The sequence below is a fragment of the Pseudochaenichthys georgianus genome, unplaced genomic scaffold, assembly GCF_902827115.2.
Source record: "Pseudochaenichthys georgianus unplaced genomic scaffold, fPseGeo1.2 scaffold_615_arrow_ctg1, whole genome shotgun sequence".
NCBI lineage: Eukaryota > Metazoa > Chordata > Actinopteri > Perciformes > Channichthyidae > Pseudochaenichthys > Pseudochaenichthys georgianus.
The window spans coordinates 76,724-92,486 of NW_027263173.1; the positions used below are offsets into that span (position 1 = coordinate 76,724).

Below are 15,763 nucleotides of genomic sequence, written 5' to 3' on the forward strand. Positions count from 1 at the left end.
CCTTAAACATCTCTATTGAGGCCGAGGTTTTTATTATTTGGGGGAGTTTGTTCCAAAGCCTTGGGGCCGCCGCCTCAAAGGCACGGTCCCCCTTAGTCTTTAGCCTGGTTCGGGGCACCCTTAGGAGGCCTTGCTCAGAGGACCTCAGGGCCCGGGTTGTGATGTGAGGGTGGATCAGGTCATTGATGTAGGTTGGGGCTTGGCCATGGACAGCTCTATATGTGAAGACCAGTACTTTGAACTGGTTTCTGAGATGGACAGGGAGCCAGGGCAGGGCAGAATGGATCGGAGTGATGTGGCGTGTTTCTTTGGACGGAGTCCGTTTTTAAGAGTGCGCTTAAGACCTTCCTTTTTGATAAAGCTTATAGTTAGGGCTGATTAGATTCAGCCCCTAGTTTTGCTGATATAGGCTTAGTTTGTCAGGGGGACATCTTCCTTCTTCCTTCTCTCTGTCTGTACCTGTGTCCTCTCATGTTCCGATTAACCCTAGCTAGTGAAAGTAGCGACAGTAAAAGAAGTCATTCTGCAGATTGGTATGAAATCATAATATATAATATATGATATATTTGTCTTAATGAAACACAAAAACACACTTTTCTTTCTTTCATTTATTAATTTAAAGAAAATAGGTCATATTTATAAGGTGTTTTGTTTAGATAATTATGATCCCCATGAGGAGAAGCATGATCATTGGCTGTCCTTCCTAACATTCTTTAAAGCCACTGATTCCAATCTAAAAACACAGATGTACCAACCATTTAACAATCAGTAGCAGACGTGCAATTAAAAAGGTAATCGTAAGAAAAATGGATCCTTTTCTAAATGACATGAATTGTAAAATTGTCAATTATTTTCTTTGATTTCAAAGCAATAAGTGCATTTATAAAGAACCCTGGTTTACATTTAGTTTCTTTCACTATGATTCACAGTTCATTGTTACACACACCAACTGTCTTTAATATTCTCCTGAACGATAATGAATTCCTTCCGCCTTGCTCTGTGCATGGCTGTGCATCTGAAAACGTAAAGTGTGCACCTGTAAGTCATGAATAAATGTACATTTATAATATTGAATCATAGTGATTTTTTTATCTTGAAAGCTTTATTTTGTGTTTTCAACAGGAGTGACGATCAGAGGAAGGGAATAAACCCGAATTGATGGGTGTAAGACTTTTGTTTTGAAAGCACTGAAGTATGGGTAGAGTTTCTCTTTGAAGCAGCAGCCGGTGAAGGAGTAGATCAGAGCTGCAGCATCAAGGCACGTTTATTTATATAGCACCTTTCAACACAAGGAAATTCAAAGTGCTTTACAAAAAATGAAAGACATTAAAAAAAAGGCATTTAAAATCAGTCATTAAAAAGAAAAGCTAATAAAATAAACATTAAAAGAAAAAGTACATGGATAAAAGTTACAGTGCAGTCTAAGATATGAATAGTTCAATTAAAAGCAGCGACAAAAAGAAAAGTCTTGCTGGATTTAAAAGTAGTCAGAGTTGCAGCGGACCTGCAGGTTTCTGGGAGTTTGTTCCAGATACTTGGAGCATAATAACTGAACGCTGCTTCTCCATGTTTAGTTCTGACTCTGGGGACAGAAAGCTGACCAGTCCCTGAAGACCTGAGAGATCTGGATGGTTCATCATTTAGCAGGAGGTCAGAAATGTATTTTGGGCCTAAACCATTCAGTGCTTTATAAACCAGCAGCAGTATTTTGAAATGTATTCTTTGACACACAGGAAGCCAGTGTAAAGACTTCAGAGCTGGAGTGATCCACTTTCTTAGTGTTAGTGAGGACTCGAGCAGCGGCGTTCTGAATCAGCTGCAGCTTTCTAATAGATTTTTTAGTGAGACCTGTGAAGACACCATTGCAGTAGTCGAGTCTACTGAAGATAAAAGCATGGACAAGTTTTTCCAAATCCTGCTGTGACATTAGTCTTTTAATCCTAGATATGTTCTTTAGGTGATAGTAGGCTGATTTAGTAACTGTTTTAATGTGACTGTTGAAGCTCAGGTCAGAGTCCATGACTACACCTAGATTTCTGGCTTTATCTGTTGGTTTGAACATTGCAGACTGAAGCTCAGCGCTAACTTTTAAACATCCGGCCTTGGCTCCAAAAACCATTACCTGTCTTTGTTTAATTGGAGAAAGTTCTGACACATCCAGTCATTGATTTGTTCAATGCACTTACTCAGTGTTTGAATTGGAGCATAGTCTCCTGGTGAAATTGTTACGTACATGTGTGTGTCATCTGCATAGCTATGGTAACTTATTTTGTTGTTCTTCATTATCTGAGCCAGTGGTAGCATGTAGATGTTAAAGAGAAGAGGCCCCAAGATGGAGCCTTGAGGTACCCCACATGTCATATTTGTCAACTCAGATGTGTATTTACCTATAGAAACAAAGTTGTTTCTGTCCTTTAGGTAGGATTCAAACCAATTTAGAACCGTTGATGAAAGTCCCACCCGGTTTTCCAGTCGGTCTAGTAATATGCTGTGGTCAACAGTGTCAAACGCAGCACTGAGATCTAATAATTAGAGCCGGGACTCGATTAAAAAAATTAATCTAATTAGAGGCTTTGTAATTAATTAATCGAAATTAATCGCATTTTTAATCAAATATACATATTTGACCTGAGAACAGTGAGAAGCAATTTTCACATGGATTTTACTCCAAGTGGTCTACAGTCCAAGTGCATGACATTAAGGATTTTGGGAGAATATCCTGTGGGCCATCTAAGCTAATTTACAGATGGCCCTGAGCCCAATAGAGATTGCCCTGAAAAATGCACGCGGACGAAATGGCACGAAGGGTTTGGGGGGCCTCCGTCCTCCTAGAACATTTAGATTTTTGCAGGTCTTAGATGCTGTCTGGTGCATTCTCTAGACTGAATTATAAGATGAACCACCACAATATTATATTGTACAATTTCAATTTTATTCTTCATTTCACTTGTTTGTTTGTTCTTGTTTGTGTTTGCTCGCTTCCTGCATAGCTTTAAGAAATACTTAAGTTGTTGGTCAAAACACTTTCTATCTGATGAAGGCAAATGCCTTCCCAGATGGAAACAAGTAGAAAACATTACATTCAGTTATAACTGCCAAAACAAACATTATTTACACTATTATGGCCCCTGTTAAAAACGTTTGTAATGTTAACTACTGTAAGTTGGTCGAACGAATGCCTCCTCATCCGGAAGCTGACCGAGCAGACCCGAGCAGCAGTCGAGAGGAGCCGAGCGCATCCGCGAAGCACACGTCAGAGTTCCCGTTAGCCGGCAAATCTAAATATCTTCGGTCAAAATGATTTCCCTTTAGAGCAATACCGCTTCAGTTGCGCCACTTATGTGACAGACAAGAAGAGTATGTGACAGACAAGAATAGTCAACTCTCATGTCCAACACGTAATGTGGAGAAAGAGATGTCCTGGATGGGTTGATTGTGCGTTGATCTGTTGGTAATGCCTCGGGGTTCCGGTGGGCATGTAAACAAATGCATAATGCTGCGCTATACTTTGTGGCCTCATCCGGTTGCATAGCGACACTTATTGTGTAGTTGTCTTTTAATAAGCAGGTAGTCATATCATTAGCTAGAACTAGCTGCATCTGATCGATATGGACATAAACGCGAGTGAAGTCTGATCTGACGGGAGAGAGATCAGCTGCTGCTGACGAGTCGAGACTCGACACGCAGATCTGCATAACACACACTTCAGGTTAGAATATCACACGTAGCTATTTTAATTACCTCTCAAACTACCTAAACTAGTTATAGATATGTTTAGTTTTACTGTCGGGTCACTCATTACTGGATCCGCGAGCTGCATGAGACTGGCATAATAGATTGCCCGATCGGGCAACCAGCAGGTGAGGCTTCATTGCCCGAGCTAAACACTAGATGGCCCCGGGCCATCGGGCAGTCCTTAATGTCGAGCCCATCCAGTGAGCCAGGGAGCTGGTTATTCTCTCAGACGTGGACTCACTTATCCTGGCCCTGAAACCAGTCGTCTGGTTGAGTGTGGGTTGGGTCAGGGTGTGGTTCCTTGCACTCGGAGTCGGGCTAACGTCCACGCTAGCTGCTACATGCTAGCTGCTACATGCTTTGCATTTAGGTGATACTTTAGGCTTGATGAGCTGCGGTGATATGCACATTCTTTTTTGCATAATTTGCACACCACCGTGCTTTTGTCGACGCTTCCATCCGTCCGTTTTTTAAAACAAAATGTCCCTTCCACGGGGCCGACCAAAGCGGTCTCATCAGCTTGTCCGTTCATGTTTGACTATTGTTCACCGTGGTTTGTTGTTGTTTGAAGTCCCATGCTGAAGTCACGAACGTTAGTTGGTGCTCCAGTATAATCGGTACGCCTGAAACTCATCCAGTGAGAAACGTTCCGCTGTGCAAAAATAAGTGCGATTAAAATGCGTTAATTTTTGTGTAATTAATTCATCTTAATTAACGCGTTAAAGTCCCGGCCCCTACTAATAATACTAACACTGAAGTTCTGCCACTGTCTGTGTTTAAGTGGATGTCATTAAAGACCTTTGCAAGAGCAGTCTCAGTGCTGTGGTTTGGACGAAAGCCTGACTGGAACACATCGAAACAGTCATTTAAATGCAAGAAATTACTCAACTGTTGAAAAACAACCTTTTCAATGATCTGAGGCCATGCAACGAAAAACATTTTTGAAAAACCCTGTTGGAATAATATCAAGGCAGCAGGAGGAGGACTTCAGAAGTTGAATAATGTCCTCTAGGTTTTTATCATTAATCTGATGGAATTGTGTCACTGATGTCTGAATTGAGTGTTAAGTGGACACAAAGACAACACATTTGCTGTTCCTGATGCAGAGGCACTGACTGCTTGTCTGATGTTCTGAATGTTGTCAGTGAAGAAGGCAAAATCATTGCACGCCCTGGTGGATAGAAATTCAGAGGCTACTGACACTGGGGGGTTAGTTAGTCTGTCGACGGTAGCAAACAAGGCACGTGCGTTGTTTTTGTTTTTGGTAATGATGTCAGAGAAGAACGATTGGTCGTGCGTTTTTCAATTCCAAATTATAAAGGCCAAGTCTCTCTTTATAGATTTCAAGTGAACCTGGAGATTTGTTTTCGCCACCTGCGTTCAGCTTTTTCGACATTCTCTTTTTTCTGTTCTCACGGTCATGGCCTTTCTCCATGGAGATATATTTTCTTGCAGTATTTGGGTGGTCTTTAGATATTTAGGAACAGAGCTCGAGAGGAAGCATTTCAGCTGAAGGGCCAACATATTCAAAATAATCAAAAAGTGTCCATACGATGTCTTCCTGCATTGAAGGGAATCATTGAACAGAATAGCAAACTCCACCTCCTTTCTTATGCATTCTTTCCTGGACTCATGAAACTAAAGTTGGGAGGGGTTGATTAGATAAGAACAGCTGCACTGTTATTTTGTTCAATCCAAGTTTCTGTTAAAAACATAAAATCGAGATTGTGCTCAGTGATGAAAATCATTGATTAAAAATGTTTTTTCCTGCCAAAGACCTGACATTTAATAAAGCTAGTTTAAGTTCGTTAAACACACTATCAGTCATGTTTTTTGTAACAAGCTGTGGCTGACATGGAATCACTGCTAAATTAGATAAACTCACACAAACGTTTGAGCGCTTCCTGTTTCTAAGCTGATTCACCGCTCTTAATCTGTTACCTATCAACCACAGATATCGGCAAAGCTACAGGCAGGCAGGGCCCCGGCATGTCCTGGAAAGAGTTCAGGAGTGCCATTACGCCCTTGAGCCTGGACCCAGCACATATCAGTAAGAGTTTGTTGCAATTTTGTACACACACATTCTTATCAGGCTTCGGAGACTGCAGATGCTTTCTCGATGAAGACGGGGGGAGATGGTGCGCATCTCTGCTTCAGTGATTTTGGTGGGCATCGTGAAGAAAGGGGTAAAGGACATGCTGCCAGCCCTGCGTATCGCCTTAGTTTGGTCTTTGAACTCCAGGAAGGAATCGGTGCCAACCCTCTGTATCTCCTTCGTGTGTTCAACGATCTCCAGGAGGGTGGGCGAGGGTGAAAGGGTGAACGGAGTATCCTCAAAGGCGTTGACAGGGGGGGGGTGACGGGCGGTGGAGACTCCTCCATGTGTCTCATAAGTCTCCCATAATCAGAACATCCTCAGGCGGGTGCATGATAGATCTTCAGGGTTTTCTGAGCGATGTGTTGTGTCTTTTCTCCTGTTGGATTCCTTTTGCCGCTTGTCCTTGGCAGAGGGAAACAGATGTTTGACGCAGGCAGTTGAATAGATGTCTGCGGTCCCAGAAAAAATTAAAATGGTCAATAAAATGGACAGAATGGTCAGGACAGGCAGTTGAAAGCCACGTGTTCAGTGCAAACAATCAGCTGAATCTCTCCACTCCTCTTCTGCCTGGCGGTAGAGGGCCACTGATGAACACATCTGCATTTAGAGAGCTGACAGTTTCCAACAGACATTTAAAGTCTTTTTTCAGCACTTCTGACTCTTGTTTCACAACATCATTTGTTCCAATGTGCAGTACCACATTCTTCACAGTCGGATGTTCAGCCCCAATATGCAGGATCTTCTCAGCCAAGTCAGAGACCGTATCCTTAGGAAAACAGAGTACTTTGGTGTTGTTCTTATTACACAGACCTTTTACATCTCTTACAGCAGAGTCACCCACAATCAGAGTTTCAGGCCCAGTCGTTAGCTCTCCCTCTAGCCTTTTACTTTTGGAGTAGCTATTGGTCCTTACCCTGCTGTGTGAAGAGGACGGGTTATCCAGGTCATCAGAAAGAGATCTCCAGCTCTCGGTCAGCGGAGCGTATCTGTTCTGGATTGGCACACTTGGTGGTTTAGGAGGATCTTTTGTAGTTCTCCCTTTAGCAGCTGTCTACGGCTGTTTCCTAGTAGGAATAGAAGAGGCGCTCTTCCTGGGTGATGATAACAATGCAGGCCAGCTGGTCGCATCACAGATTTCAGAGCGGAAATGATTTACTCTTAGGCTTTGCACCCAGAGAGTTCCAGGGAGGACTACCACTTGTAGATTTATTACCCGGTACACAGCCCTCCTGTTCCTTGGAATCCTTGTAGCTGCTAACTAGCTGTGAGTTAGCATACCCTTTTTCATTATTTTGCAACACTGGTAAAGTGGTGTCATTCCCACAACATAGTCCATTCACTTCCACGTTAACTTCCAACCGTTGCATTTTCATTTCCAACACGGCCATCTTCTGTAGAAGTTTGTGGAAGTCATCTTTAGAGAACGGAGGCATTTTGCTACCAACTAGCTTAAGCTAAATAGCATGCAGTAGCCTACCAGGCTTTAGCTGTTGCTATGCCACGCTACTGTAAGACTGAGGACGTCGTAAAAATGTTGAAATATGGCTGAAACCCTCCGTCTATTTACAAGATGAACTGTCCCAGTGATAAGTTAATATCCAGGAGCCGCTGCTCGAAGTGTTCACAGAATAAGAATAGGAAAATCAGCATAAAAAGTAAGCAGAGGCAGGAGCAAGCAGAAAAGCGTCTGCACTGTAAGAAAGATAAGGAGTCAACATCATGAAAGGAGACCAGACCCTCCTCATAATCCACAAACACCCCCACCTTCTTGGGCTGAGACTTCAGAGAGAGACGGACTGCAGGACCACCTTCTCACAATAACACAACCGAGAGAGATTGAGTGAAGGTTCAGCAGTGCAACCCCTGCTCTGCTTCCTCAACCGTACCATCCAGAAACCTTTCTCAGAGCTCGCTGTGATATCTCCCTTCCTGTCGATCGACTCTCTGGCCACTCCTAGAGTCCAGTCAGTCTTCCCTTTAACCTGAACCTCGTAGTAAAATCGTCCTGAAGAGAAACTCTGCTTTGCTAAGACATTAGCACACTTATTAAATGTGTCTGGATCGTCTCATACATTCTCACTATGTTTAACTAGTTTTCCATCATCAGTCAGGATGAGGTTAGGATGTGCTGTATCAGGATCAAGAGTCACATCCACCTCGTACTGCTGGACCCTCTTCAGCTCCACCTCAGCAAACAGTTTATCCACAGCGGTCCTAACTTCATACTCATAGTTAGCTAGGAACATATCGCCGTCTGTTGAGTCATGAGTGAATAGAGCAGCGTTCAGGGACGTGAAGCTTTGGAGGAGGTGGAGCTGGTCTTCAGAGCGTGAGAGCTGCTCCACCTCAGAGCTTCTCTTCTTCAGCTCAGAGACTTCCTGTTCCAGCTCTTTGATGAAGCCTTCAGCCTGTTCCTCTGTCTCTCTCTGCTTCTATTTGATGGTGTCACATTAGGAAACACTTAAGAAAGAAAAGAAAGCTGCAGGAGATGATCATTCCTAAAATACAATTGGCCATGTGATCACCAGTAAAAACAATATATAAACAATCTGCACCGAATATTTTGGGGATTTTATAATTTTTTTGTGACTTTTTCCTTTGTGCACCTTAAGGGAGTTCTCCCCTGACAGCTGGACACTACATGATAGCAGAGGACCAGACCATCATCAGTGGAAGTGTCCTGAATGTTGTCGACGCCCTGATGCTGATGCTGATGTTTGTTAGCGATCAAAACTGGGAGCTACCCTGGAGTTCTTGCAGAGGTAAGGCTTGAATTGTAATTATTAAGTCATTCCATCTTAAACCACAGAGTAGAGGATTGTGCACATTTCTGACACACGATAAGTGCTCCTGACAATACAAGATAATCGACATAAAAAGATTATTGTGCTGCATTCTGTTTCGCATTATGCTCTCGTTTTGTCTTGGGTCGTACATTCAGCGTACCCCTTTCCTTTGCAGTGGTGTGCTTTGGCTCCTCCCTAAAAGCCCAAACTCACTCTTAGCCAATCAGTGGTATGTTTACTTCAGCTCAATAATTAATAATAATTCCTTGCATTTATTATAGCGCTTTTCCAGTGCTCAAAGCGCTTTACAGATACACATTACACACATATGTTTTATACATGCAATGGTCACTGTGGACAATACCCACAGGAGCAAGTTCAGGTGAAGTGTCTTGCCCAAGGACACACCGGCTTTACAGACGCAGCGGCGGCGGGTTTCACCCCTTAATCTGATGATCAGTGCACAGCGCACTGCGCCACACCGTCCATCTTCACGCCAAGTCATCGAGGCGCTTTTACAAGTACACATTGGTATTATACATGTACTGTGGACATTACCCACAGGAGCAAATCCGGGTGAAGTGTCTTGCCCAAGGACACAACGGCCTGACGCAGTGGGGCGGGAGCGGGTTTCGAACTGGAGTTCCCCAGATGCACAGACCACTCCGCCACCCGTCCCAATGAAAATGACGGAAAGAACAAAAGAAAACCAATTCAGTTATTTGGAAAAAGGAATTGTTTTCAAGGAGTCCTATTGAATAGGGATTCAGGTAGGACTGTATGGGGGAAGGTTTCACTCGGAGTGACTTACACTTTGGGGTGTCGGTAAGAACACACACGATTCTTGGTAGCGGTTGATTTCCTTAACTTATTAATATCAACACAACAGCACAGTAATACAGCCATGGAGCAGGTTTAGTGTATGTGTGCGGTCAGAGAAACACACAAGTATAACTAGAATATTGTATTGTACTTCTACCACCAAGTAGAGGCTTAGCGTGAGTGTCGGCACCTGATGACGATGGAATCTGACGAGGAAGACGCAACTATTTCTTGCACCGAAATGGGATGGGCACCGGAACCTGGTATTATTGCAGTGAACAAACGCATTCAAACTTCTTTCGGTTAACTACGATGCTTTTACCGTTGCTGCTGACACGCACCTCATCTGCCCCAGTTACACCCAAACCTCGCAAGATGGCACTCGTAGCTACCCACATTCAAATTATCTTCAAGGGGCCGCTTGCTCCTGTTTACAGACCTGCTGCGATTCTGTCCAGTGTGATAGTGATGCCAAGTGACGACTTTATACAACACAACTCTATTCAAACCAATGCTTTAAATGTACAGATATGATCATAAGTTAATGGGAAGTACATTTAAGAGTAGCGTTGCCCTTTGACTTCAAGCTGTATAACTGTAAAGACAATGAATGGCTGTATCATCACAGGATTTGTAATTAAACACTAAATGTGAGCGGTGGCAAAATCTTTGGCATGCCAACAAATAGCCGAAGGACCTTGAGAAGGTTCATTTTCGTGTTGAATTCGTGTGTCCATGTTGCCCTTCGTAAGGCCATCGTGAGGGCATCGTGTTATCATCGGTGCCATCGGGCATTCGCCCTGATCAGAGTGAGGGCGAATGCACCGATGATAACACGAAGTTGACACGACTTGACAAGATGCCCTCACGAGTGCCTTACGAAGTTGCCGCTCACGAAGTTGCTGCCGGAGCCTGAGAAACTCCACCAGCGGTCATACGATGCTTAGATGCCTCACGAACGGCCCGATGTTGCTACGATCACAGCCGAATTTGAACATTTCCTTTATCGTGTGTCCATCGGGTTGTTTTATTGCACAACAAAATCATGTAAACATATGATGTAAATAACCCAATTTGTGTTCTGTGAAACTGAAAAGGATATATATATTATTTTGAAGGCGAGTTGACAGGAAGTTGTTGTTGCTATGGAAACAACAACATGAGGGAGAAAACGTAATATATTCTACATATAAATACGGATAAAGTAAAGAACAAAGTCTGAAAATATCAGTACAGTATAATAGTACTTTAACATAATTGTTTGTGTTACTTTTGTTGCAGTTGTATGTCTTAAATGTAATGTAAATGTTGCCTTCGTGTGTGGTTCGGGGCCATCTTCGTGCGAAATTCACAATTCAATATGCGTGTGTCCATCGGGTGTCAACTTCGGGACAGTGTGACAGGGGCTTTAGGGTATAAGGGACAACCCAGGGGACTTGATACCGTCGGTTATTTACAAAAAACACCTACATATAGCCTACTTGTTGTTATTGTGCTTCTGTCTTTCTGTATCTTCTCATCTGTAAACTCCCTCAACGGGGCCGCTCGCTCTCTTCTCTTGATCGCCCTCTCACGGGTGAACAGTTCAATGTCCCACTTCATTGTAGGACTGTACAGCAGTTACAATGGTCAAACTACATTAGAACAGAATTGTCCCCATGTTGTCTTTAATAGTTACTAACATTAGATATTTTAATGAGATATGGACCGCAAAACAAAAATGTCCCTGGTTTTCATTTTTAAAATCAAGTTACCGAATGCAAGTAGTCGCCTTCGCTTATTTTGTTATGAGATGTGAATTGCTGTTCAATTTAGTGTAATAATTGTTTGGGTTCTTTCACATTAAAAAGTTACAATTTTCAAAAGGTCTTGTGGGTTTTTTCGGGGGGAGGCCCTTTTTCAGTTTAGAGCAATAGCCCCTCCAAATGTCTGTGCACGTCCCTGTACCAGTATATATATTATATATATATAAATATATATTGTAAGAGTCGGGAGGAGCTGATAATTTATTCCGGTAAATGATCTACTAATTGACCCGACCGAAGTTATTGAGTCCATGTAAGTTTACTGCTTGGCTCAGATCCACCAACGTCAGCAAGATCTCACCTCAACTGACTCCTGAAGAACCAGGTTCAATGAACTGCTGCTTCTATTCAGACAACTCTTTTTAATGTGTTGAAGCGATCCTGAAGGATTTTGATATCAGTAATGAGGTGTGGCCCTACCTAAGTGTGAGTGTGGCAGGGTGCAGTCTTACCTTTGAAGCAGGAGAGGAGAGCACAGGTGTCTTTAAGTTGTCCCAGTCCAAAAGGTGGGATCAGTTTATTTGAAGAAAAATAGGTCCAAACTTATACAGGGTTTTTACCTTCTCTCTTTACAACATTATAATCATACTAAACATATCATGCTGGGGTTATTTAATCTAAAACCTTAATTCATAGTTCACCCATTAAAGTCTTCCGACAAAATCCAAAATAATTTCCTCGTGTGGGTGGCGAAGGTTCTCTAATTAGTTCTAAAATCCCGACACATTTATGAATGGTAGGCTTAAGAATTCCAACACATTTAAAGAATGATTGGTTTAAGAATTCCATTCAAAACTTTCATCTAAACCATTCCCTCAGCATTCAATACACAGAGATTTAAGCAATAGTTACCAAGTCTGAGAGAACCTTACAGAGAGCAAAAACCCAGCTCTGAGGGACAGAGCTTTTACCGGGAGAGAGTATACCAGGGGAAGCCCCCCCCTCTCTCTCTTTCTCCCTCTCCGCCAGTGTCTTTATGCTCAACAACAGGATATAAAACCTAAAGACACCTCCTTCATACCCATATTTGTGGAAACTGGACGTGGCCTCTGATGTACAGGACTGGACATGACCAGACATATTCTATGGCTATCTCATAAGACACACAAAAGGTCATGACCTCTACTCTGCAGGACTGAAAAATATTATTCTCGGCTTTGACATAACCACCTTTTTGGGGCCTCTGTCTTTTTCTCCTTACGTCAGGAGCCCCCCTCCCCATCCCTATGTACTGCTGTGAGGGAGAGAGGGAAGAAACTGCCTTCTCCCTTATCAGTGACACCCATAAACCATTATAGGCCTCACACTAAATTTAACAAACCACTTGTGTTTTGTTTATACTGTAAATATAGAAAAACCTAAAATATGAAGCATTTTCGTTGTGGGTTATACAAGAATATAATTGATATTTGATTATAACTAACTTTCGTTTTAATTATTCAACCTGATATGGAGATCTCAACAATATATATATATTATATATATATATATATATTAGGGCTGTCAAACGATTAAAATTTTTAATCAGATTAATCACAGCTTAAAAATTAATTAATCATGATTAATCACCATTCGAACTATGTCCAAAATATGCCATTTATTTATGTATATTGTTGTGGGAATGGAAAGATAAATGAAAGAAGGCGGATATATCCATTTAACATACAGTATGTATGTTTATTATAACATTTTTGTGTCAAAATGAAAGACAGCCCACACACCTATCAATCATCAAACCGTGGGGTCTTAATTCATTACGTGTTGATTTCTATCAACACCTAATGTTGTATCGATGTATCGGGACTTCCTGCAACAACACCACGCCGTTATCTTGATTCTGATTGGCCAGAAGACATTATCAAAGATGATCTATTGAGAAGACGATCACTACGTGACAAAAGTTTTCCAAACCGTTTCTAGTCTTCGGTATTTCCAGACAAGTGGCTGCTGAAATCAATCTTACTAACTGCTGTCTGTGCAATTTACGCCGCGTGAGTTGGCAGACTTTATTTTGCTTACTTTAACATCATCTTTTATGGTGGGGATAAGCCATTTCTTGGTATGGTAAGGTAAGCCTACCCCAGCCATACCCTGGCACTGCCACTGGTGGGACGTATGGGGCGGGCCATTCTGCACATGCGTTAAATGCGTTAAATATATGCATGAGACTGGCATAATAGATTGCCCGATCGGGCAACCAGCAGGTGAGGCTCATTGCCCGAGCTAACACTAGATGGCCCCGGGCCATCGGGCAGTCCTTAATGTCGAGCCCATCCAGTGAGCCAGGGAGCTGGTTATTCTCTCAGACGTGGACTCACTTATCCTGGCCCTGAAACCAGTCGTCTGGTTGAGTGTGGGTTGGGTCAGGGTGTGGTTCCTTGCACTCGGAGTCGGGCTAACGTCCACGCTAGCTGCTACATGCTAGCTGCTACATGCTTTGCATTTAGGTGATACTTTAGGCTTGATGAGCTGCGGTGATATGCACATTCTTTTTTGCATAATTTGCACACCACCGTGCTTTTGTCGACGCTTCCATCCGTCCGTTTTTTAAAACAAAATGTCCCTTCCACGGGGCCGACCAAAGCGGTCTCATCAGCTTGTCCGTTCATGTTTGACTATTGTTCACCGTGGTTTGTTGTTGTTTGAAGTCCCATGCTGAAGTCACGAACGTTAGTTGGTGCTCCAGTATAATCGGTACGCCTGAAACTCATCCAGTGAGAAACGTTCCGCTGTGCAAAAATAAGTGCGATTAAAATGCGTTAATTTTTGTGTAATTAATTCATCTTAATTAACGCGTTAAAGTCCCGGCCCTACTAATAATACTAACACTGAAGTTCTGCCACTGTCTGTGTTTAAGTGGATGTCATTAAAGACCTTTGCAAGAGCAGTCTCAGTGCTGTGGTTTGGACGAAAGCCTGACTGGAACACATCGAAACAGTCATTTAAATGCAAGAAATTACTCAACTGTTGAAAAACAACCTTTTCAATGATCTGAGGCCATGCAACGAAAAACATTTTTGAAAAACCCTGTTGGAATAATATCAAGGCAGCAGGAGGAGGACTTCAGAAGTTGAATAATGTCCTCTAGGTTTTTATCATTAATCTGATGGAATTGTGTCATGATGTCTGAATTGATGTTAAGTGGACACAAAGACAACACATTTGCTGTTCCTGATGCAGAGGCACTGACTGCTTGTCTGATGTTCTGAATGTTGTCAGTGAAGAAGGCAAAATCATTGCACGCCCTGGTGGATAGAAATTCAGAGGCTACTGACACTGGGGGGTTAGTTAGTCTGTCGACGGTAGCAAACAAGGCACGTGCGTTGTTTTTGTTTTTGGTAATGATGTCAGAGAAGAACGATTGTCGTGCGTTTTTCAATTCCAAATTATAAAGGCCAAGTCTCTCTTTATAGATTTCAAAGTGAACCTGGAGATTTGTTTTTCGCCACCTGCGTTCAGCTTTTCGACATTCTCTTTTTTCTGTTCTCACGGTCATGGCCTTTCTCCATGGAGATATTTTCTTGCCAGTATTTGGGTGGTCTTTAGATATTTAGGAACAGAGCTCGAGAGGAGCATTTCAGCTGAAGGGCCACATATTCAAAATAATCAAAAAGTGTCCATACGATGTCTTCCTGCATTGAAGGGAATCATTGAACAGAATAGCAACTCCACCTCCTTTCTTATGCATTCTTTCCTGACTCATGAAACTAAAGTTGGGAGGGGTTGATTCGATAAGAACAGCTGCACTGTTATTTTGTTCAATCCAAGTTTCTGTTAAAAACATAAAATCGAGATTGTGCTCAGTGATAAAATCATTGATTAAAAATGTTTTTCCTGCCAAAGACCTGACATTTAATAAAGCTAGTTTAAGTTCGTTAAACACACTATCAGTCATGTTTTTTGTAACAAGCTGTGGCTGACATGGAATCACTGCTAAATTAGATAAACTCACACAAACGTTTGAGCGCTTCCTGTTTCTAAGCTGATTCACCGCTCTTAATCTGTTACCTATCAACACAGATATCGGCAAAGCTACAGGCAGGCAGGGCCCCGGCATGTCCTGGAAAGAGTTCAGAGTGCCATACGCCCTTGAGCCTGGACCCAGCACATATCAGTAAGAGTTTGTTGCATTTTGTACACACACATTCTTATCAGGCTTCGGAGACTGCAGATGCTTTCTCGATGAAGACGGGGGAGATGGTGCGCATCTCTGCTTCAGTGATTTTGGTGGGCATCGTTGAAGAAAGGGGTAAAGGACATGCTGCCAGCCCTGCGTATCGCCTTAGTTTGGTCTTTGAACTCCAGGAAGGAATCGGTGCCAACCCTCTGTATCTCCTTCGTGTGTTCAACGATCTCCAGGAGGGTGGGCGAGGGTGAAAGGGTGAACGGAGTATCCTCAAAGGCGTTGACAGGGGGGGGGGTGACGGGCGGTGGAGACTCCTCCATGTGTCTCATAAGTCTCCCATAATCAGAACATTCCTCAGGCGGGTGCAGTGATAGATCTTCAGGGTTTTCTG

At 42.7% G+C, this 15,763-nt stretch overlaps 1 protein-coding gene across 1 annotated transcript; it reads right to left on the minus strand.

Annotated features, from left to right (window-relative positions):
• Positions 1-7,614: 7,614 nt before the first annotated feature.
• Positions 7,615-15,481, minus strand: LOC139433554 (butyrophilin subfamily 2 member A2-like). The gene is given in 2 exon segments (XM_071202602.1): positions 7,615-8,265; positions 15,413-15,481. Coding segments are annotated over 2 exon segments (720 nt in total).
• Positions 15,482-15,763: the final 282 nt, after the last annotated feature.